Source organism: Oryzias melastigma, linkage group LG13, assembly GCF_002922805.2.
Source record: "Oryzias melastigma strain HK-1 linkage group LG13, ASM292280v2, whole genome shotgun sequence".
Lineage (NCBI taxonomy): Eukaryota > Metazoa > Chordata > Actinopteri > Beloniformes > Adrianichthyidae > Oryzias > Oryzias melastigma.
Window position 1 is genome coordinate 30,296,585 of NC_050524.1, and position 25,288 is coordinate 30,321,872.

The window sequence follows — 25,288 nt, forward strand, 5'->3', positions numbered from 1 at the left end:
TGCACACTAAAAAGAAACTGTAGCTGCCTGGCATATGTTAAAAAAGCATTTATTTAATTTTAATTCTCAAGACTTAAAAAATATTCGCTGAATTCTTTTTTTAGCAAAAAAATAAATTCCGTAGCCGGGAATCGAACTCGCAAACTCCACAGTGGGAAGCAGCATTACTAAAAACTGAGCTAATGTTTGACACTAGCCCTTGACAGTGGATGATTTTAAATGATTTCTCGGTGTTTGACATCCCATCATTTCAATTGTTATGGGTCTAAAATAAGGAAAAGAAAACTGTATTTTTTAATAGCGAGACCCTGGAAAAACTCACTATTTATAATATCGCTGAAATAAAAATGAATTGGGAAACTGCAGTCAGTCGACTCGTGTCCTCCAAATCTTCTACCGACGTAAATAACATTTCCTCTGGATTTATCCATCCTCCTCTCTACATGATCCTCTATGAATGAACATGTCATTTTGGTTCCTACGTGGTGAAAACGTGACGTCTCTAACGTAAATGTTGTCTAAATGTTAATGAGGAACTCATATTTCAACATCTTTCACTTTAAAAAGGGGCGGAGACCGCAGAGAACTCTAAGTTTCCTGAAGAAAACCTGCTACCGACCAGGTTTCGTTCACAGACTCAGTTACCATAGTGATTGATTCTGAGTTCAGCTTAACCCGCTTCTTGGAACGGGCTTGGTTTAACCCCCTTTCACTGGTTTAAGTTATCTCTCTTTCTGGAACCGACAACTCAGAGTTTTACTGAATTTGGAGTTCACAAACTCAGAGTTTCAACAAAACCTGCTTCTTGGAGCGGGCCCCTGGCCTCTAGTGGCAGCATGAGTAACTACATAATCAATTTATACATATTTTTTACTCAAAGAAAATTTGCGTCAAACCTCAAATAAAAGCATCAATTGTAAATCACAAAGGCTATATGATGATATGATAAAGCTAGTAGTGGTTACAAACCGCTGCATAAACTTGACTTTTTTAAAATAAATCTTCTGTCTTAAGTTTGAACTTCAGCTCCTTCTTCAGAGCCCCAGAGCTTCCTTCTGCACTCTGCAGCCCAGCAGTGCATTTGCAGCATCAACACACTCCTTCAAACATGGAGCTGAAAGAGAAGTCAGAAAGAACAACAACATGATGGAGAGGTTCAGCAAGAAAATAAGTTTTTGACAGAGGCCTAAGTGTTCAATACTGACAGTAAAGTTTCACCAGATGTTGCCATTAAGTCAAATATTGATTTGATACAAATAAACCAGAACATTTCAGTGCACAAGTTGAGTCATAATAAATGAAATGAAATGACATGTTACCATTCTGGGCTTGGACCCATGAAGCAGCCTTCACAGCCAGAAGCTCCCATTCATCCTTTGCATCCATCTTGAATCCATGAAGCCAGGTCAGAGCCAGAATGGTGGCCCACACCTCACTGCTGACCTTTTCAACCAAAAGGAAGTCAAACGTCAAACACTAAGAAAATATGAGAAAGAAAAACTCGAGAGAACATTTAAACATACTTCATGACCTTAAAAGCATTATTAATCTCCTAAAACAGCTAACTAGTATTTTTACAGTGACCCACCTCTGCGGGTTTTGACTTCTCTACCTCCTCACTAGTTTTCCCCAGCACTGAGGGAAGACCTTCATCAAGCAGCCAGCAGCCGGACGCCTTCTGGAGCTGCAGCAGAGGGTCTCTGCGGGGCGGCTCACGCTCAGAGGCTTCTAAAAATGCTGTGAAATATGGGTATGTTGGATATACAGATCTCAAATATAGCCTTGCATTTTCAAAGAGCATAAAGTGAGCTTTAGACGTTTCAACTCATATGTCAGTAAGTAGTAAAAACAACAACATAAAGCAGAACAATAGGAGCCGGAACAGAACTGTCTCTGTTGTCACAAAACCTGCACAAAGATGACATTACTGGATGTTCATCATCTATGAAAGACCTTCAGACCAATTCAAACTGTGTTTTAAACCATATTTTGAGTATGATACATTATATTTTAACATATTTTTTTCTTAACATTTTCCTTAACTGTATAAGTGTAAACCAAAAAACAAACTTCATTCCAATGTCAGCCCTCTAGAGAAAGGCGTGTCTGTGAAAATATAGTCTGACCTTAAATATGTTTGTAGTACAAGAAACCAAAGTCTTCCAGAGTAAAGACAGACATACATAAATCAATTAAAAACTCTAGGATTCAGTTTTATGATAACAAATATAGAATTGTGTTTTATAGAGTAAAAACTGAGATATGCACTTCTCTTTTTTAACCATACATCCAATAAATGTGTTTCATCTCTACCTTTCATGGCAAAAAAAAACACTTCTAACAGTTTATCTGAAGACTTTAAAGTCTGTTTTTTTTTAATCATGCTTAATAATTATTTTGTATATATATTTTTATTACATATCTATATTTTCTTTTCTTTTTTTGGCTTTTTCCTTCAGGTGTCCCCACAGCGAATCAGCTCCCTCCATGTGTCTCCTGCATCCTCTACTCTAACACCAGCTATCTTCAAGTTTTCGCTCACTGCATTCATAAACCTGATCTTCTTTATTCTTCTAGACCAGGGGTCTGCAACCTTTAATACTAAAAGAGTAACTTGGGCCTGTTTCTCACTGCTCCAAACCAAATAGGAGCCGCAGAGTCATATTTCCCCATTTTGAAAATGTTGCTACTTTTGATATATATTATATTTATTTTCTTGCATGGATAAAATTTACAAAGAATTTTTATTTTTTTTAACAGAAGGTCATATGACCTCCTTTCAAAATAAAGTCTTCCTGTTTCACATAGGATCATCCCACCCAATTGTTTCTTAAGTCTACTTGGCTGCCATCCTTTTCCCTTCTGCTGTTAACCTGGCACTGCATCATGATTCAACAGAAATATATAAAAAGTAAATGAAAATATACATATTTATTTTCTTTGCTTCTTCTGTGAAGTCAATAAACATTGTTGTGCTTTAAACATACAAAAAGAGCAATCAGAGATTTTTTTTGCTGAACTTTTGATAGTATTTAAAATCTGTGCAAAATAATAGAGTAATAGTTGAGAACATAAGCTCCTTTGAGTTGATGTAATGTCAGCAGGAGTGTTCCACAAGCACCTCAGACATAAACCTAAAAAATCTCAAATTAAATCAATATTAAGTGAGATGAGGGAGTTTTCTGGACAAAAATGCTCTTTGGATTAGTATTCTATCCACTGATTGAGTTACTGAAAACGTCACGAGCCCAAAGCTGAGTTCCTGATTGGCAGATGCAGCACAGCGACTTTTCAAACCTCAGGTATTTACATTTTGGCCATGCTGCCCGATTCCCGCCTCGCCGCTCAAATCGAGCTGCTGGCAGACTTTTGCACCACGCCCATCACTCATTTTGCACAGCAGGGCTTCAATTCCCCTCAGAGCACACCGGTACCATTGACTTAACATTGGAGCTGGCCGCTCTGCTGCACGAATCGCATTCGGTGTGAATGCACCTTTAGGTTGCAGACCCCTGTTCTAGACATCTTGCCATAGGTCTGACTCACACATTTGGTTTGGCAAAGATTTTACGTTGGATGCTCTTCCTGCCACAATCCTCAGTTTTTATCTGGGTTTGGGACGGCACAATGAGACCCTGGCTTTGGCTCCTTGTGGCTACATTGAATATGTATTTACCAAACGATTTTCTACTGAAATATTGGAATAAATATTACAAAAAAGAAAAAAACAGTTGTGAGAGCCTTTTACATCATTATTTTACTTACTTAGAGCAGGAGAACACGTTCTTGCAGAAGAATACAGAGGAGCAGAACACACAGACCTTCTCCTCGTGACACCAAAATCATCTGCAGAAGAAAAAAATATCACAAAATGAAAAAAAATCAGCAAACAAGAAAACATTGTAAAGGTTCGTCCACATTTTATAGCACATCTGCCCCTCACTGGGTCAAGTTGAGCCTGCAGACCCCCAAACCCCCTTGACTATGCTTTTCTCTCACTCCTTTCTAGCAACCTAAAAAAGGGAGGGCCAACACAAAAACTTCCACCCATTTTCCTAAAATTAAAGACTTTAAATTTAATTTTTGAATTTAATTATTTAGAATTTCTTTAGAATTAAAACTGAGTTCTGTTTTAAAGCTTTGATATTGTTTATATGCACTACATTAGGAATTAACATTTTGAAAAAGAAATTGTTTAAATTTCAAAGGGAATGGATGAAAGAGCACACACATGGTTACAACTAATTCAGACATTAGTAATTAGTAAGTGGGCAATATTCCTCCATCAGTATATAATCAGGGAGTTCCAATTAGCTCAAATGTATGACAACCTTAAACTTTTGGAATACTAAAGTACAGCAATGTTTTTGTGAATCAAAAAACTTTAAATAAAAAGAGATATTGTTAGGTCACACACAATGATGACAATGTTTTTGAGGAACTTTGAGCTTTCTATTTACTTTGAGTTTTCTATTTACCCAGAGCAATAAAAAAATAGAACAGAATAAAAGAGCCTCCCCAATCATCACTTCACTCACCTTGAACAGGAGGCCGTGTACAGCAACGTAGTTGTGGATAATGACAAACCAGCACACGACCATAACTGGCAATATGACGACCTTTTAAAGGTAAAAATAAACACACAACATCAACACACATTAATATCATAAAGTTGGTTCAAATATTATTTCCACTAAGAGCCAGCTGTGTCTCCCCCACTGGCACATCTCACTGGGTCAAGCTGAGCAGTCTCATGCTCTGCAGACCTCCAGCTTTATCTAAAACTTTTACTCTTATTCCACCACCTAAAAATGGAAGAACCCACGATATCTTCATTGAGTTTTGTGGCAGACAAAAAATCCTGTCCACCTTTGTCTTGGTAGAAACCACACATCATTGTAAGGGTGGGGTCATCTGGACCCCATAAGGTAGCATAAGGGTTAAGCCTTTCAGGGTAAACTATGTCCATAATTATGAAAATATATCATCTTTGAGACACAAAAGAACACATTATCTATTAAAAATTAGTTATTGTGAACTCTTTTCCTTACTGAAAGTAAGATGTCTCAATCTCTGAGGCTCCACCTTGACTCCTTGTGGATGCCGTCTATTTCATGACATTAACCTAGAGAGCCGGCGTCTGCAGCGTGTCTGCGTTTTACCCAAAAAACACAACATCCGAAATATTGCAAAGATGGATGTGCTTATTATATAAAATGAAAGTGTTTTGCTGATCCATGGAGAAAACGTGCAGGTGGGGGGGAGCTCAATGCCTGGGGGCGGAGCTAGCAGCGCAGACTCTTCCTGGAGGGGGCTGTTTGCACTTGTCTACATTGTGAGTTGGGAGGGGCTGGTGCTCAGAGAGCAGCGTCTTAGATGAATATGTTGAATAGATCAAAATACCGCTTTGGGATTGTTTAAAGTGGGGAATAACCAGTATAATTAGGGCTGGGTTGAAAAAAATCGATTTAAATCGATTTTAGCTTAATAGATCAATAATCGATTCACAAAAGATATAAATCAATTTAGTACATAAAGGTAAAGTCTGCTAGCTTGATGCTAACGTACAGTTGACCTAAACATACATTGCTGACTAGATGAACATTTTTACAAACTCACAGGCGTTAATTTTCCAAACTCTTTTTAGGAAATATTTTTTAAAGTTGGAATATGTGGTCTAAGACATTGTTTTTTTTAAGGTGTAATGCTATAGTGCAATCGCCACCTAGTGGCCAAACTGAAACGTCCTCCAGGAGAAGCAGAACAATGTTTACAATGTTAAAGATCTGAACATTTTAGTTAGAACTTCTCCTTTAGAGAATCCATGTAACACTGGATGATATTAACAATCTTATTATTTCACTAATACATTTTACAAAATGTGAACTGTATTAGATTCATATAAATATATTTAAATTATATAGTAGATTATTGAGGTATTTCTGAACTAATGTGTATAAATCTGTAAACTTAAAATTGAATTGAAGAATCAAGAGTCGAAAAAAAATGGAAATCGAATAGATTCAGGCTCTTGTGAATCGGATCGAATCGTTACTGGAAATTATAACTGATACCCAGCCTTAAGTAATACATTTAACATCTCAAAAATGTGATTTTTTCCTGATATACATCCTTTAAAATCCATCATTTTTCACCAGGCTGAAGGTTTATGGAGGTTTTGGTGAGTGTAAATGTATGTTGGGGGGGTCAAATATGACCTGAATGTATTAGAAATACAGAAAAAACAAAAAGATAAAAACCTTTGCAACTATAATCTTGTCCTTCACTATCTTCAGGTCTGGACTGCAGTTCAAATGCCAAAAAATCTCACCAAGCCTCGGAATCTCGCCGTGCATCAGAGGTCCTTGAACAGCATCACCACTGTCCTTGTTGACAGCAATGAAGGCAGTGTGACCACTGCTCACTCCTGATTGGACACTGAGCTCCACCACTTTCTTCTTCACGTCTTCATCTGACTTTCCTCTGTTCACTCTTTTCTTAACCTCCAGAGAACGAATCAGAGAACAAATCAGAGAACGAGCGGCTAACCTGTGGACTGTTAACCTACAAACAGAAGAGAAGGAAAAAGGAAATGAAAATGAAACTAGATGTTGATTTTGGGTCATGTCTGAATAGGGCTGACTTTAATGTTTTAAGACAGTTTGAATGTCCCTTCTCCTTTGCCAACTTGCCAGAAATGTTATAATGTTTTAATGTGTTCTTGACACTTAAAAGTGTGTTTGCAAACATTCGGATAAAGTTGCAGGAGAAAGATTCACTCTTGTGACTCTGCTAAAGGATGAAATCAAAAGTTGACAGCTAAACGGCCTTAGAATATATGACTGAGAAGGAGGACAGAAATAGTTTAGCATTTTGTTTTGTAGTGACACACAATCTGATTAAACTTTATTAGTGTTGACTAAGGACAGAACAAGGTTTCAATTGTTAGGCCCTGAAACAAGCAGCCAAATGAGTACTGGATAACTTTCCAGTTTGTGCTAAATTAAATTCCGTAACTCAAGTATGCTGCTGTACAGTCTTTTGTTCTGAATTAAAAATAAAAAAAAAATTTGATGAGTATGTAACAGACATTCTTTGGCTGCGGAGGGCGTGTTTGTGTGTGGGAGGGAGGTTTTGGGTATGTGCGGATGTCTCTGGTCCCTAACCCGTACAAATAAGGGAGGAAAATACATCAAAAAGAAGGGGTGAATTCAATAACTTAATTTTTATAACATAACCCCCCCAAATAAATAAATAAATAAATAAAAAGAAATCACAATGGCACACATCATAATGAATTTGCTTTACCCAGTCTCCTTTGACGGATTCAAGTGAAACTGTAGTTGGTTCCTGAAGGGACGATTTCCTAGAGTGTAATTCAATGTCACACTGCAGTCAGTTTGTGAACTCTAAAAAAATAAAATACAAATGCAACACAGGTACAAAAAAGGAAATAAAAACCCACATACAATTTGTTCATAAAACTTATATGAAATCTCACCAGTATCTTTCCACTGAGTTGGGCATAAATTGTTGACCTCTGACCCCGGACAATTGTTGTGATTGGTGGAGAGAGGACAGTGGCAGACACTCCCTTTGGTAAATCCCATACGACTGAGATGTCTTTGACAACAGGCTCTAGTGCAGATTTCAGTGACTGCATTACAGTAAGAAACACATTTACTGTTCTGTCGTTTCTTCTTTTGCTCCATCAAGGTGAATTATTGAGTTTTAAACAATAGTTTATATACTTTTTCATGTCTTGTGTGATCTGGAGTGATGAACTGAGCATGACATCCACCATCAGTAGGCAACCCATGGATGAGAACAGAGCTGGCTCCTTCTCCAATCCCAAAAAATGAACACCTTCAAACAACACACTGGTGTTAAACACACAAACACAGGACACATGCTGTGAATCTGTTTTGGGGGTTTCACCTGTGAGAACCTGCATTCCTTTTCACCAGATCTAGGATTTCCTTTGGGTTCTCCACTTCTCCATCAGTAAGGATGAACAACTGAAATGAAAGAGTTGAAAAATCTGTTGCTGATTAACTAGTTTACAACATGCACTACAAGTTTTAATTTAAATAAAGAACAGATATTTAAAAGTGATGTGGGTTGTGTGTCAAAATTTGAAAAAATTGTTATGGTTTGACATATGGTTTGCCCTCCAGGCATTAGCTGGAGGCCGCCAAATACCCATTCACCATATGGACAGGCTATATATGACTTACTTAAAAGATGCTAAGCACTTAAATCCTTACCAAGGCAGAATGTCTCTGTGTTTGAAACAGTTTAATTTCAATGTCTCATATCAACCTGGCACTAGGAACCAGAAAGCCAATGCTCTTACCCTACTATAGTCTATACGTTCCCAGTATAGCCTGTGCTTAGGTATTACAAAGGACATACGCTTCTCAAGTGTTGCCAGAACACTCCATCTATTGAGGTGACATTTGTGGTCGCTGGGAATAGGAAAGCATACACAAGACTTCGTCCAGGTATGGTCGTTGTGTGTACGTGGAAAATCCTCCTCTCGACCTCCAACTGTACTCCTACCACGACTAGAAACCTACCAGTTATCTCTAGTCGCACATAGCTCTAGATATTGTCACTGGTCTACCACCATCAACTGGAAAAACAGTCATACTCTCTGTTGTTGACAGATTCTCCAATGCTACACATTGTATCCCTCTTGCAAAGCCACCCACTGCCACCAAAACCTTGAATCTACTCGTCAAGCATATCTCGCAGTTTCATGGTATCATTTCCAACATTGTCTTGGACAGAATTCCCCAGTTCATCTTCCAGATTTGGATAGATTTCTGTTCCTGTCTTGGTGCTTGTGTGAGTCTCTCATCTAGCTTCAACTCCAAGTCCAATGGCCAGGACAGTGGTGAGACGTGTGGTGGCTTAAAACACCTTCTACTTGGGAACATCATCTTGCATTGACTGAGAATACCCACAATTGCCAGATATCAACTGCAACCGGTTTTAAGCCATTGCGGTATCATAGGGGTATGAAACATGAATTACCTGTCTAGGCAGGTTGGAGATGAAGGGCTGACTGTAAATGTATTTGAGGGGCTGAAGAATGTCTGTTCCTCCCAGATCAGACTGCATCCCCTCAACTTTCTTCAGAGCCTCCTCCATGGTCTCCTCACTGTATTCCACGCTATTCCTGCCATCATCAACTTTTTATTTAAAGCACTTTAACACAATTAAAAATTGAACAAAGAACTGTATATTAAACCTAAACATACTAAAAAATGTTAAAAATTAATCTAATAAACAAGTCAATGAAAACATAACAAAACCATGAAACTTCAAAGTGATAAACAACATCATCAGTTGGACCAAATGCATGGCTAAAAAAACTGGTCTTGAGCATAGTTTTAAAAATTAACAGTGGAGACACCTAACATTTAGCACCAAAGCATTCCAAAGCTTCAGACAGATAGAAAATGCTTGTTTCCGCCTATACTTCCTTTGAGTTCAGCGTCTTAAGAATTGATCAGCGTCTCATCAATTCCGATGAATTAGCCTTAGACTCCAGGCCGGAGTCCTGAAGAGGGTATCTTAGAAAGGTGAAGGAGGGTGAAACTACTCAAAGGTTTTAAAACAAAAAAAAAGAATCTTAATCTGAACTCTACGCTCCAACCAGGACATCAGCAACTTTCTGGACTAACTGCAGACGTGAAAGGGACGACTAGCTGACCCCGAAGTAAAGAGAGTTCCAGTAATCTGACCAGGATGTGATGAAGTCATGGTTTATGATCTCAAAATGCTTTGGGGATAAAATGGCTTCAGTTTAGTTAACCATCTCATCTGAAATGTAGGTGGTCTTTACTACTGAGCTGATGTGAAAGTCAAGCTTAAAACATACAAAGGTCAAATGGAAGACTAACCCACAAGATTAAAAAAAAAAATTGATTAAGATAGATTTTACCAGGATATTAATATTTTAAATTATATCACTTACGGGAAAATCTGTGAAAATCTGGACCCAAAACCATAGATGTTGAAGTAGCTGCCTGTTGGTAAACTCTTCAACAGGAGCAGCAGAGTATCCTGAAGAGAAACAGAAGCTGATGAAGATCAAGATCTCACACAGATATGAATGTTTTCATTTCGTTTAATACCTTTGCACGGCTGATGAGAGTTTCACAACCATAGCTGAAACTAGCAGGGCAACCCATGCTTCCAGATCGATCCAACAAGAACACAAACTCTCCACATGTAGCAAGTGGAGACATCAGAGACTCTGGGAACTCTGGGTACAGACTCAGCATCACCACAGGATCACCCATCAGAGTGCCTGAAACACAAGAAGAACCAGAAAACACACATTTACATTTGATTCTGTCAAAAGATTGACATTTGTTGATTGTAGAGTACCAGGCTCAGCAGAGTCCTGTCCTGCCTCCACCACAGCAGAGGGCTGGTGAGCATCTTTGTAATAAATCAGCAGCTCTACATCTCTGTCAAACTTGTGTCCTGCAGCCAGCTTGACCTGCACATCAACAACATAAAGATAAAGAAACCTGGAAATCTTCTTTCCAGCAACAACTACTTCTCCCAGCTGGTTACTTACAGCAGCCTCTGTGTGATCAGAGTTCAGGAACTGAAGAGGCTCCAGAGAACAGCTGGACTCTACTTTGGAAACTGGACGAGGAGAGGACACTCGTGCAGAAAAGGACAGACTGTAGGGAACCTCAGAGGCTGGAAGCACAATGTTAAAACTCTGTGTACATTTCTGAGGAAAACTACATGCCCACAATATTGTTTTACAGACTTTAAAACCATTCAAGAATCTGAAATAATGTGAATAGTTAACATATAACAGGCTTCAATTTTCTTTTCAGTCTTCTTCTTTTCCTTTCGGCTTTTCCCTTCAGGGGTCGCCACAGCGAATCAGTTTCCTCCATCTAAGCCTGTCTTCAGCATCCTCAACTCTAACACCAGCCACCTTCATGTCTTCATTCACTGCATCCATAAACCTCCTCTTTGGTCTTCCTCTAGACCTCTTTCCTGGCAGCTCTAGACTCAGCATCCTTCTACCAATATATTCACTGTCTCTCCTCTGAACATGTCCAAACCATCTCAGTCTGGCCTCTCTGACTTTATCTCCAAAACCTCTAACATGTGCTGTCCCTCTGATGTATTCATTCCTGATCCTATCCATCCTGGTCACTCCCAAAGAGAACCTCAGCATCTTCATCTCTGCTACCTCCAGCTCTGCTTCCTGTCTTTTCTTCAGTCCCACTGTTTCTAGTCCAAACAACATGGCTGGTCTCACCACAGTCTTGTACACCTTTCCTTTCATTTGTGCTGAAACTCTTCTGTCACACATCACACCTGACACTTTTCTCCACCCATTCCAACCTGCTTGCACTCTCCTCTTCACTTCTTTTCCACACTCTCCATTACTCTGTACTGTTGACCCTAAATACTTAAACTCCTCCTCCTTCTTTATCTCTTCTCCCTGTAACCTCACTCTTCCACTCTGGTTCCTCTCATTCACACACATGTACTCTGTCTTACTGCGGCTAACCTTCATTCCTCTCCTTTCCAGGGCAAACCTCCACCTCTCTAACTCCACCTCCACCTGTTCCCTGCTCTCACTACAAATCACAATATCATCTGCAAACATCATAGTCCATGGTGATTCCTGTCTAACCTCATCCGTCAGTCTGTCCATCACCATTGCAAACAGGAAGGGGCTCAGAGCTGATCCCTGATGTAATCCCACCTCCACCTTGAACTCCTCTGTCACCCCTACAGCACACCTCACCACTGTCTTACAGCCCTCATACATGTCCTGCACTGCTCGGACATACTTCTCTGTCACTCCAGACTTCCTCATACAATACCATAGTTCCTCTCTGGGCACTCTGTCATAAGCTTTCTCCAGATCTACAAAGACACAGTGGAGCTCTCTCTGACCTTCTCTGTACTTCTCTATCAACATCCTCAAAGCAAATGTTGCATCTGTAGTGCTCTTTCTTGGCATGAAACCATACTGCTGCTCACAAATGTTCACTTCTGCTCTTAGTCTGGCTTCCACTACTCTTTCCCACACCTTCATTGTATGGCTCATCAGCTTTATTCCTCTGTAGTTACCACAACTCTGCACATCTCCCTTATTCTTAAAAATGGGCACCATCACACTTCTCCTCCATTCCTCAGGCATCTTCTCACCACCTAAGATCCTGTTGAACAACCCGGTCAAAAACTCCACTGCCATCTCTCCTAGACACTTCCATACCTCCACAGGTATATCATCAGGACCAAGAGCCTTTCCACTCTTCATCCTCTTCAAAGCCCCTCTCACTTCACCTTTACTAATCTTTCTTACTTCCTGCTCCACAACCGTCACCTCTTCTACTCTTTGTTCTCTCTCATTCTCTTCATTCATCAACTCTTCAAAGTATTCTTTCCATCTTTCCATTACACCACTGACACCTGTCACCACATTACCATTCCTATCCTTGATCACCCTAACCTGCTGCATGTCCTTCCCATCTCGATCTCTCTGCCTTGCTAGTCTGTACAGGTCAGTCTCTCCCTCCTTACTACCCAACCTAGCATACAAGTCATCATAAGCTCTTTGTTTGGCCTTTGACACCTCTACTTTCACCTTACGCTGCATCTCCCTGTACTCCTGTCTACTCTCCTCAGTCCTCTCAGTGTCCCACTTCTTCTTAGCTAGTCTCTTACTCCGTATACACTCCTGCACCTCCTCATTCCACCACCAAGTCTCCTTATCAACTCTCTTTCCTGATGACACACCAAGTACACTCCTACCTGTCTCCCTGATCACATTAGCTGTAGTTATCCAATCATCTGGGAGTACCTCCTGACCACCCAGAGCCTGTTTCAACTGTTTCTTAAAAGTCATGCAACAATCTTCTTTTTTCAGCTTCCACCAGTTTGTCCTCTTCTCTGCCTTTGCCCTCTCTTTCTTCATCTTCTTCACCACCAGAGTCATTCTACACACCACCATCCTGTGCTGTCTGGAAACACTCTCACCAACCACTACTTTACAGTCACTGATCTCCTTCAGATTACACCGTCTACACAAGATGTAGTCTATCTGTGTGCTTCTACCTCCGCTCTTATAGGTCACTCTATGTTCCTGTCTCTTCTCAAAGAATGTATTCACTATCGCCATTTCCATCTTTTTTGCAAAATCAACCACCATCTGTCCTTCTACATTCCTCTCCTGGATACCAAACCTGCCCATCACCTCCTCATCACCTCGGTTTCCTGCACCAACATGACCATTGAAATCTGCACCAATGACAACTCTCTCATTTCCAGGGATGCTCATCATCACTTCATCAAGATCCAACCAGAACTTCTCCTTCTCTTCCAGCTCACATCCTACCTGTGGGGCATACCCACTAACAACATTGAACATGACACCCTCCATTTCTATCTTCAGACTCATCACTCTATCTGACACTCTTTTTACCTCCACAACACTCCTAACAAACTCCTCCTTTAGGATAACTCCTACTCCATTTCTCTTCCCATCTCCACCATGATAGAACAACTTGAACCCTGCTCCTAAACTTCTAGCCTTGCTACCTTTCCACCTGGTCTCCTGGACACACAGTATGTCTACCTTTCTCCTCTGCATCATGTCCACTAACTCTCTACCCTTTCCTGTCATAGTTCCAACATTCAAAGTCCCAACTCTCAGTCCAACACTAGTGACTTTCCTCTTCTCTCTCTCCCTACGAACCCGCCTTCCTCCTCTCCTTCTTCCACCAACAGTAGTCCAATTTCCACCGGCACCCTGTCGGTGAACAGCACCGATGGCTGTCGTTGTTAACCCGGGCCTCGACCGATCCGGTATGGATTTCGTAGGTCTGATTTGCATATTTGATTTGGCAAGATTTTATGCCCTTCCTGACACAACCCTCTGTATTTATCCGGGCTTGGGACCGGCACAATGAGACCCTGGCTTGGGCCCCCTCGTGGCTACATTCTTCAATTTTATTTTCAGTACAGTGGATAAAAAAACATATCTTAGTTCCTAAGATATGGTAAAAAATATGGTAAATAGTATACAGTACTTTATAGAACTTTAATACCTAAATAAGACCAAAACCCCATTTAAACTTAATCAACCATGCACACACACATGTACTGATCAATGCCTTACACTGGAGCCAAACTATAACAACACTTGAACAAGGCTGGACCCGGCCGTGCAATCTTCCGATCAGTGGTCAACCGCATTACCTCTGCACTATGACCACCATACACAAATAGCTGAATAAATGCACAGCTAACAAATGGACATCCACAACAAACGAAGATGTAGAAGAAGATTAAAAAAGAAGTTTTTGTATTTAAAAAAAGACTGAAAGAAAAAGACAAAGAAAACCAGCAGCGTCAAATGTACTATTTAAGCTACAAATTAGCACATTTCAAATCAAACATTATATTTATTTATACACACATTTTAAACAAGCTTTTTTTTTAACCTGATTTTAATTTATTTGTAGAAACACAAAAAAGGTGTAAAGAATAGAATTGTTCGGATTTTTTTTTTAAAACAAAAAAGGCAGCTGATTTGCTGTTATCAGTTTACATGACTCCAGACAGAACAAAAAAAATCCGGTCTGTACCTGTGTCACTCTGGGCAGGTAACCAATGAAGATGACTTAATCTTGTATCTGTTTCACAAAGGAAATATTTCTTTTTTTCCCCTGTTCATGTATTTTTGTTACTCACAAATTAATTTATTATTTTTGGTTCACAACACCTTGAGGTTGGTAGCGAGGGTTGAGCACAGTAGGCAGACAGAACCTCAGCCCATTATCAGCCTCCACAGTCAGAATAGTGACATACTCCAGCCTGATGAAAACACTCTGCCCTGGAAGCAGATTACCCACACTCAGAGAGAAGTGATCAGGAGTCTCCTCACTCTCCTCCAACAGGAAGGCCTGCTGCCCTGAACTCAGAGCATCATCATACTCCTCACAGGCCTGCAGCAAACATCAAACATGTCAGGTATGTTGACTGATGCTTTCCAGAAAGTGAAGCTTTCTGTCCAAATCACCTGCTGCTTCCCCTTCAGCTCAGCTACAATGTGTGTCTCTCCAATCCCAGCACTGAAATGACACACAGCAGCATCTCCAGGCAGAGGGAAGACAAAAACTGCCTCTACAGGTTTGTCCTCCTTGTTCTGGTAGTTCAGAGTGGAGATGACTGTAGCCACATGGTCCTTCACCTGCAGCTCCACCTCCACACTCTGCAGAGGAACTGAGACGCCACATCAACACAGACATCAAAGTGTGCAGAAATATTGCACCATTAAGTCAAGATTACTGAAAAGCTTTTTATTCTGTTGAATATTCCAACTAAGTCAAAAAGATAAAAAATTTAATTAGTTAATTAGCATTAATTTATTGAAAAGTCCACCAAATATTTTAGATCATACCATATTTATTAAAAATATATCCCATAATTGTTTCTTCACATCATTTACCATAACACTTATTCCCGTAGTTCTAATCAATCTTACATCACAACTTTGTTAATGAATAGTTCAAAGAATAAAGATTAAAAAATTCAGGTCTGTACCTGCATCCTTCTGCCAACCAAAGTAACTCATCTTTGTACCTGTTTCAACAGGGAAAATTTCTTTATTTCTCCTATTTGTCTAACACTTAATGTCTTTTAATAACAAACTTATTTCAAATGCAGTATTAACATTTTTATTTTGGTTTGCAATTAACTTTGTCTATGACAAACTGTAGTTTACCATTGCCAAGAATAAAAATAGTAGTAAATACTCCAATGTTAATATTTTTCATGTGGATTTAGAAAAGCTTTACTGTTAGATATAAAAAGGAATGAAAGAGAAATTGTTTACCTGTGGAATCTTCCTGCAGCTGTTTGATCGGTCAGATTAGACAAACAGGAAATGTTTTCTGTTTGCTGTCAGAGAAAAAGGCAACAAACAGGAGACTTTGTTTCTCATCACCAAGCAGCAGCCAATGGGTGGAGTTTTGACATAAATGATGTCACTTTTGGATGAATGCACAATTAACAAACTGATATGCACACAAATGTAACCTTTGTGTAATCCTCAGCATTGATAAAGAAAAATAGAAGGGAGGGGGGGTCGCTGGGTGGGCTGCCAAATGGCAGGATAGGGCACTCATTGGCAGCCCTGACTGGTTAGCTGCCATGACCAGAGCTTCTGCTGGGGCAGGGTGGTTGGGGGCGGGACCTGGGTTTGCCCCTGTAACTGGTTCCTACCTGGCTCATTTCTTTTTGTGTGGAACAACAGTTAGGTCCGGAGGAGTTGTTTTTCTTTGTGATGCATCATCCCTGCTGGTGAGGCCTGAGGCCCAATCATAGACATAAACTATCACTGGACGAAGTGGGTGTGTGGCGTGACCCAAAGAAAAAGCCTTACCTCCATCTTTTGCGAAATGGGGTCAAATCTGTCGCCATTTTTTTGCATTACGGGCGCTGACTTTGGAGCCACATGACAGTGATTAGTCCGTGTCGGTCTGAGTCTCGTTTCCTACCGCCAATCATGATTACACTTGTTGAAAGTCCACACCCCTCCCACTGAAAGCAGGCTCAGGGGAATCTGGCAATCAAATGTTCGAGGTGGGGCCAGCGGGTGCCACATGCTTTTACAGAGACATTTGATTGGTCAGTTTAACCCTTCCACTCTCTTAGGCTTGTTTACATTAAAAGTGGGGTCATCTGGACCCCACAAGACAGTGCGCTGAGCTTTTTTTTTTAATGATTGTTGATTTTACTGGTGTCCAATGACAGAGATGAAGTCTTGTCCATCTTTGTCATGGAAGAGCTAACACCTCAATGTAAGGGTGGGGTCATCTGGACCCCATAAGAGAACACGAGGGTTGAAAGTGGAATAAACAGCTATTAGTCAGTCATTATATTTGTCCAATCAACCATTCTTGCTATGCTGCATCTTTTAACATGTTCTTGCTCATCTTAATTTCTTTAGATGAAATGTTTTGCTGTAGTGCAAGTTATTCAAGTTATAAATTGACCAATTTGTTCCCCCAATAAAAACAAAAATGGAATCACTCCTTTTCTGGCCTTAGGACGGAGTGGGGCAACTCTCTTGGGGCCCGCAGTTGTTCTTGGGAATACCATCACTGTGGGATCTGGGGGTGGCGGGGTGTTGGGCTGGTTGGCCCTGTGGGGGTGTGTGCGGTTACCAATGTGCAGGACATTGAGAGTTTGGCAAGTTGGGGTGGTTAGCGCTCTTGTCTGACAATCCCCTTTTGTGACAGTAGCATCTGTCCAGTGTTGTTCTTATCTCTTTGTTGCTGGACAGAACAAGTTAGAAAAAGAGAGAAAATTCCCGAGAACCAGGAAGAAGTTGCTCTGCTCAATGTTTAACATGATACTAAGCAAATGACACTCATTTAGGCAGAACTTATTTACATAGAGCAGTAAATTACTATGCTTTGGTAGACTATTTGTACTTAATTTTCACAGTTTCGGGGAATGCAATGCTTACACTTTTACAACATTGAACAAAATTACTTTTGGCTCCACTACATTTCTGTGAGACAGTTATTTTTTTAACAAATGAGCAAGTGGAAGCTTGACAGTCCTGCACAATACCCTGTTTTGTACTCTCTTGGACAAAGTTCACAGATGGTGGATCTTTACTATTATGTTAACAAAAGCTGTAGCTTACAGATGAGCTTTTCACCTTTTAGGAACAGTTGTTTAGTGTTTGATCCCCTGCTTCCTTTACCAAACTAGGATGAAAGGGTTTACGATACACTGAGGGCAGGATGCTGATTGAAATGTAAACATTCCCAAATGGTTCCTTACATGACACCTCCAATCAACTATTCGACTTTGCTTCTTTGTTTGAATGTTGTAACCTCCCACGTGCTTTCAAATAAAAGGGGCAAGGTGAGGATCAGTCCTTTGAGGAAAAGGATGATGGCACACTACCCAACATTCTTGTTTCTCCCATAAGCATAAGTAACTCTGCTTGTTGGTTTGGTCATTTACTGAGTTTTTCTCTCTAGAGTCGAGGTGAATTTTTCTGATAATGTTTTACATGCTTCCAAGTTATCTTGTGTCTGAAATTGTTATCACTGAAAACTGGTAAATTTATCACTTCAGTCTTGTGCTGTTTTTTTTTAAACTATTGTACATTTCCTTGGTTTTTGAAAACAAAAGTGGTTTTACACAAATTAACTCCTCAAACATATTCTAGTCTATCAATCAACTCGCTTTTGGAAGAGATCCCAGTGAATATTCTAAAAAAGTTTGTCAGAGAGACATCTGAGCATTGTGCGTACTTTTGATAAAGATCCTATAAAAATTGGTACCAAAAATTACATGATCATTTTTCACCAAAATAGGGTGATAAGGTCATGTATTAATGTTTTAGTACCCAGACAAATATTTGAAAGAGTAATTCAGTTTCTTAAAAACTCCTTAATTTCTTCAACAACACAATAATTTAGTATAATATTCAACAGAAATAATTCATCTTCATATGCACTCTCTGGCCACTTTATTAGATACACCTTGCTAGTACTAGATAGGACTCCCTTTTGCCTTCAGAACTGCCTTAATCATGGGTGTCTTAAGCCTCGTTTCCACTGAGCAGTTCAATTCTGTACGGTCCAGTTCGGTATTTTGAGCATTTCCATTATTAAATGGCCCCATCAAACAGTTCCGACCCATACTTCTTGAGGGCCCCATCTGTCGTAAGTCCATAGAAAAAAAGAATGGGACGGTTGCAGCGGAGTCGCTTTTTCCACCTGTTGATTGGGAGAAAGTGATGATGACATTAGAAAGCACCAGTATAGCGCTAAGCTAGTGATTCTATTTTCCTCTTTATGGCGGTATTCTTCTTAGCCGCCCCAATCTTCTTTCAAACATTAAATTCCTGTTATACACGATGTGTGAAAAGTAAAGCAAGAAAAAGACGAGCTGCTGGATGACTTCCATAGTTGCTGCTTTTCCAGTCGTCGCACTACAATCAAACGCTAGTGGTCTACACCATGCATGCGTCGTGAAAACAAATTGCTCAGTGGAAGCGAGGCGTAACTGAGTGGAAACACTCGCCAGAATTAACTGGTCTGTCCTGTACTGCTTCTTACTGGACTGGACTGTTGAGTGGAAAAGAGGGCATAGATTCAACAAGGTACTGGAAACATTCCTCAGAGAGTTTTGGTCCATATTGACATGATAGCTTCACACAGTTGCTGTAGATTTGTTGGCTGTACATCCATGATGCCAATCTCCTGTTCCACCACATTCCAAAGATTTTCTATGGGTTGAGATCTAGTAACCGTGGAGGCCATTTATGTCCAGTGAACCCATTGTCATGTTCAAGAAACCAGTCTGAGATGATTCAAGCTTTATTAGCTAATGGCTACTTCCTGCTGGAAGATTTCAGAAGATGGGATAACTACTGTATACCAGTGGCGGGCCGTGCATTTCAGACCTAGGCCTTCAGTAGTGCTCCATCTGAATCAATCCAACCCTCAATAACTATTTTATGGCAATAAAACTTCTAGTGCAGGTCCAAGCATCAACAATAACCTGATAAAATTTCAATATTATGTAGGGAGATAGCAAAATTTTACTCACCAAAAATCCAGATTATTTAAACACAAAATCCATCCTTTCTATCCTCAAGAAGATTTCGATCACTCTGTCGTGCAGAATCCGTGCGTTTCGCAGATGGAAAGTGTTCCGTGGCTGTGATAAGCTGGAAAAGGCTGCATGCGGGAAATGTTCTGGTATTCCTGAAGCCTCTTGTGGTCCAGGAGGGAGACAAACATCAGTTTTTGTGATTTTGAAATCTGGTCTGTGTCTGGAAAATAATATTGTCGGTAGTGCGCGCGAGGATTTTGCGCTGCACGCGCCCATGGTGCGTTCAGGGGCTTCGTAGATTTCCTCGTATCAGCTTCACTCCCGCTCAACGGAGTAAAGGAACTCCTTTACCCGTGCCAGACAAAACTGTGCCACAACTTTACCCAGACATTTATTTTCCACCAAAAATCAGACGATGAGACGCTTTCCACTGGCAAAATCTTCAAACCTGACACGCCGCTCCTCGGCACCTGTGTCTGTCACATAATGCAGAACCAGAGCAAGCTGCGAGCTGTCCAATCAAAGCTCGTGAAAATGATGACGTTTCCGTACGCCTGCTAGCTGGCGTTGGAGTCGCCTACTGCTGCTGTAGTCCATCTGCCTCAAGGTTGGACATGGTGTTTGTTCAGAGATGTTCTTCTGCAGACCTCAGCTGTAACCAGTGGTTATTTGAGTTACAGTTTTTCTATCAGCTGGAACCAATTTGACCATTCTCCTCTGACTTCTGGCATCAACAAGGTGTTTCTCCCCACAGAACTGCCATTCACTGGATATGTTCTCCTTTTCTGACCATTCTCTGTAAAACCTAGAAGTAGTTGTGGGTGAAAATCCCAGTAGATCAGCAGTTTCTGAAATCCTCGTACCAGCCCAAATGAACCAGCTGCTAAGAGATGGGACTCACTCCAATTAGTTAACAGAAGAAAATAGCTGCACTAAAGGCCAAACTTGAAACACAAATACTGACGCACCACCTTGAGGTTGGAACTATGCATTCACTGACAACTTTATTAGACACATGTCCAGCTGCTCATTAACACAAATGTCTAATCAGCCAGTCACATGGCAGCAACGCAATGCATGTAGGCGTGGTCAAGACGATCAGCTGCAGCTCATTCCGAGCATCAGAATGAGGAAGAAAGATGATTTACGTGACTTTGAATGTGACATGGTTGTTGGACCAGCTTAGCATCTGGTTCTGCCAGGCGTTCATGGAGTGCAGTGAAGGCCCAGTCCCACTGGCTTTCACAGCCATTTCACAGCTGGAGCACAGTAAAAAAATTCATCCCCGGGGTACGGACTGGTAGTGCAACGGGGGCGCAGAATAGATGTGCATACACGCGGTACAAAATTTGGCCGCTGTTACACACACAAATCATTTTTAAACTGCACAAAAATTGAGACCGCAGGTGACTGCGTGTGGCACAGCGATACTGCAATGGCCGAGCAAAGGCTGTGAAACGGCGGTGCAACAGCAGTTTCAGTGTGAGATCGGACCATGGAGCGGACGCAGGCACTTGGACGCCGAAATTCCGTGCTCATGCATGGCTGCAGCACGGCCATTTCCCCGGCCAGTCTGTGCTTGTATCACCGCTTACATCGTCTTTTTAGCAGCTGATTGAGGGAGGATGCGCTTGTACACGAGTAGGGAGTGCTCTGGCAGAGGAGTGGCAGTGAGTGGCTGAGGAGCGTTAGAGGAATGGACTCCAGTGTCTGTCTCACTGCAATTCCGCGAGCGTGCAAAAAGCTGGTGCGTCTACGCGCGTGTGGCAGATTTTCCAACCTTCCAACCTTTTTACCCGTGATACGCCTGTCAAATCCTGTGGGACTGGGGCTTTAGTTTCTTAAGCCAGTATTGCAGGATCATGTCAGGGCCCGGTGCTGTCTGGTTCTTCATACCTGAGGTTCAGTCTTGGATGTCTGGCACTGTGATGGTTCCTGGATTCTGTTTTCTCAGAGAGACCAGCTACTGAGCATTGCTGTTATGTACTGCCTCTTTCTCCCATATACTTTTTCAGTGCTGTTCAGTTTCCAGCCTTGGTGGGTGTTTTGCTGCTTTGTGATAGCAGTTGCCATCTGTGGATGTTGGAACATTGAGCTAGTAGTGGTTTGGCAGTTAGCCTTGATTGTGGGTTTTGAAGCCTCCATTTACTCCACATTCTCTCCGTGTAACCTCTCTGAGTAGGATTACTTGAGTAGCATTGTAACAGAACCTTGTTTTCATATCTAGTCCATTTCATTCTTGTTCTTGTAGCCCACTTTCCATCAAGGTTTCCCAACACCTGACACAGACCTTGTTTGGCGTGCTTCATTGTCTCTTATGAGTAATGAGGTATGTTATGACCCTCACTGGATTATGTTAATTAGCTCATCACTGTTATGTTATTTGACCCATCAATTGCTCACTGAGCTCCCTGAGAATCAAACCCTGGTTTCTTGTATACCAGTATAGGCTGAATCTGCCGTTAAAGTTAGAGAGAGTTTATGGAGTTCAAAGCAAATATCAGAGAGGGAAGAGAAATGTGTTTTTATTTCTACAGGGGATTGCCCAGGAAATAAAATAATGTAAGCGTTGTCAATATTCAAAAATGTCTTGTGTTGATCAACATTCAAAGCTGCCAGGATGCAGGAGGAGAACAACCTTTATAAAATGCAGCACAACTTGTATTCTACATTTGTTTAAAAGCTGTTTAAAATGCAAACATTTTACCATCATAACACCAAGAGGAAGCAATGCGTAAACGTTAATAATAGCACAGAGTAACATGAGTTGTAACATGAAATCTTCTGTCACAGAGTTAAACTTCAGTTCCTTCTTCAGAGCCCCAGAGCTTCCTTCTGCACTCTGCAGCCCAGCAGTGCATTTGCAGCATCAACACACTCCTTCACACATGGAGCTGAAAGAGAAGTCAGAAAGAACAACAACATGATGGGGAGGTTCAGTGTTAAACGCCTGTTTTAAACATATGTTATTAGATATATACCTAAAACATCAATCCAGATATTTAAGAAAATTGTTAAAATAGTTGAAGTGTTTCCAGCATTAAAGCAGCTCATAGGAAGTCATTCAGCAGGAAAATAAGTTTTTGACAGAGGCCTAAGTGTCCTTTACTGACGATGATGTTGCCATTAAGTCAAATATTGATTTGATACAAAGAAACAAGAACATTTTAGTGCACAAGTTGAGTCATAATAAATGAAATGAAATGACATGTTACCATTCTGGGCTTGGACCCATGAAGCAGCCTTCACAGCCAGAAGCTCCCATTCATCCTTTGCATCCATCTTGAATCCATGAAGCCAGGTCAGAGCCAGAATGGTGGCCCACACCTCACTGCTGACCTTTTCGACCAAAAGGAAGTCAAACGTCAAACACAAAGAAAATATGAGAACGAAAAACTCTAGAGAACGTTTCAAAATGTTAAAAACTTGTAATGTTTTCAGCTCATTTATTCTCCTAAACCAGCTGGTTGTTGTTTCTGTTAATAGAGGCCGACATAGATTCCACATTCAAAGTTAGGCCTAAAACATTCCTCTTTGGACAGGCCTACTGCCAGCTAGTAATCAGAGAATAGCTAATTGATTGCTCCCTGACTTACTGTAACAAAGTTTGGAGAATAATTATAACATATTTATTCACAGAACTCAGCAGAGAGAAGTTGGTTTGATAAACCGGACCCTGGCGATCTATTCCCTCTGCTGTAACTCTCGTGGGTCTAGATTAATATTGATATGCTAAAGGTTTTAGATTTTTTATCATCGTTATTTTCCACTTGAGCTCTGGGGTTCTGTTCTCTATTCTCATTTACTTCATCTTTCTTCTATTCCTTATTGCTTATTTTTTTTTTAGCTCTCTGAGCTTCTGTTCGGTGCAGTGTGATTCATGTGTTGTTCATCGATTCCACTCCCCTCGGGGGGGAGGGAGAGAATTCAGGATTCCTAGTGGATCATTTGTGCTCCTGTTCTTGGTCGTGGACCTCGCCTCTGGCTTGTCTTGGCTGTGGACCTTGCTCCCACCTGTCCTCCAGTCCTATGTGGTTGAACTCTATTCAAATACGTAGTTGTACAGTTAGATAAGCTAATTCTTCTTTAACAGTCGTGGTAAATCGGCTGTCCGTCCTGGGATAGGATCTCTCCTTCATGTAGACATCCCTAAGGTTTCTTCTTTTTTCCTGAATTATTTTTAAGGAGTTTTTCCCTCACTGGGAAGGTGGGTCTAAGGACAGGAACAACCAGTTTTATTTAGTCTGTTAAGTTTAACAATTAGCTATTGTTTATATTTTATGACTGATCCTCTGCTTCTGTAAAATTACCGTTGTGAAGCCCAATGAGGCAATTCTTTTGTGATATTGGGCTTTATAAATAAAATTGAGTAGTCAGTGGCCCACATTTTCAGGTTTTGACTCCTCCAGTTCCTTACTAGTTTTTCCCAGCACTGAGGCAAGAGCTGCATCCAGCATCCAGCAGCCGGACGCCTTCTGGAGGGAAACCAGCTGCAGCAGAGGGTCTCTGCGGGGCGGCTCGGGCTCAGAGGCTCCTGAGAATATTTGTAAATAAATGATGGAATGCATCATGTAGGATGGTGCACCGTCAGGGTTTGGTTAGATTAAAACAATACTGTCTGTCTGATAAAACTTTAGAATAACCAAGTATTTAAACAGAATGTGAAGCACGTATGAAGCGAAACATTTAGGTGGAGAAATTAGTGTTATCTCCATTGTATTTACGTAATCTCAGTGTAAAAGCATGATTATAACTTTGGAAACAAACTCTGCCTTTCAGAAGCTCTGTGAGTCATCTGAGATCATTAACATGCACAAAAAACACAGATGAACACCTTAAAGTATGTTTTTTTTTTAAGTATATGAATTGTTTTAAGTTACTTTTTTGTGTTTTACTTACCCGTATCAAGTAGTGCAGAAGAAGCTCCTAGAATGAAAGTCATAAGAAATTAAAGAATATGCAATACTGTATATACATATAAACTAGCTCCTATCTTGTTGTCATGTTTTATCCTGATGTTTAGTTTGGGTGACTCATAATTCAAGTTGGTGTAAAAAGAAAATGTATAAATAGCTACAAAAATAAAAGCTCAATCAATAAAAAAATTAATGTTAATTTATTTGTTATTAACCTGCAACTAAAGTCCTAAGAAACGCACAAACTGAACATAATATGAAAGAGAAATAAGAGACAAAGTTAATATTCATGCTAAAAATCATAAACTGGTTTGTGTTATTATACAGTCATGTAAAAAAAATTAAGACACCATATGAAAGTCTGTGTATTTTCCTAAATTTTTGGGTACATACACTTTTAATATCAATTTAAACATCAGTGAATGATCCAAGTGATATAACGTGACATTAAAAAAATGTGAGCATTTCTATTTTTGAAATTTTTCAAAATATGATTGGACATCGATTTACGATTTTTTTAAGACATAGCTGTATTATATAATAAGGGTGTCCTAATTTCTTCACTCGACTGTATATATATATTCTGCATGTATAAAATCAAATATTGCTATAATTTCAGATAGGATAAGGATACTTTTTTATTTACTGTCATCATATAAAATCTTATGTAGTGTTTATCTGCACTTTTAGAAGAGCTGAGCCATCTGAGTTCATTTACAAGCATAAAA

General features: G+C 40.3%; 2 protein-coding genes across 3 annotated transcripts in view; both read right to left on the reverse strand.

The window, feature by feature from the left end:
* Window positions 1–879: 879 nt before the first annotated feature.
* Window positions 880–16,450, reverse strand: LOC112149321 (von Willebrand factor A domain-containing protein 5A-like). The gene is made up of 16 exons (XM_036214969.1): window positions 16,445–16,450; window positions 15,080–15,271; window positions 14,783–15,005; window positions 10,598–10,725; window positions 10,402–10,516; window positions 10,146–10,321; window positions 9,986–10,074; window positions 9,040–9,184; window positions 7,502–7,657; window positions 7,309–7,409; window positions 6,332–6,564; window positions 4,539–4,619; window positions 3,766–3,846; window positions 1,589–1,737; window positions 1,320–1,443; window positions 880–1,114 (listed from the first exon to the last, which is right to left on the reverse strand). Exons 1-16 carry the CDS (start codon window positions 16,448–16,450, stop codon window positions 1,035–1,037), a joined length of 2,079 nt encoding a protein of 692 aa, XP_036070862.1. The 3' UTR covers window positions 880–1,034.
* Window positions 16,451–22,265: 5,815 nt separating this feature from the next.
* The window catches only part of LOC112149032 (von Willebrand factor A domain-containing protein 5A), a 307,412-nt gene continuing 304,389 nt past the window's right edge, over window positions 22,266–25,288 (reverse strand). For both annotated transcript variants that reach the window (XM_024276476.2, XM_036214767.1), the window contains exons 17-18: window positions 22,860–22,983; window positions 22,266–22,538 (exon numbers count right to left, since the gene is read on the reverse strand). In XM_024276476.2, the coding sequence (XP_024132244.1) occupies window positions 22,459–22,538; window positions 22,860–22,983 (204 nt within the window). In that variant the 3' untranslated portion in view covers window positions 22,266–22,458. The remainder of the gene's footprint in view (window positions 22,539–22,859; window positions 22,984–25,288) is intronic.

Bases quoted from the DNA above. Each gene is read 5' to 3' on its own strand.
- LOC112149321 (XM_036214969.1), bottom strand. The intron at 10,322-10,401 runs GTACTCTACAAT...CTTGTGTTTCAG, and splicing joins ACAGGACTCTGCTGAGCCTG to GCACTCTGATGGGTGATCCT. The intron at 10,075-10,145 runs GTATTAAACGAA...GTTTCTCTTCAG, and splicing joins CTCTCATCAGCCGTGCAAAG to GATACTCTGCTGCTCCTGTT.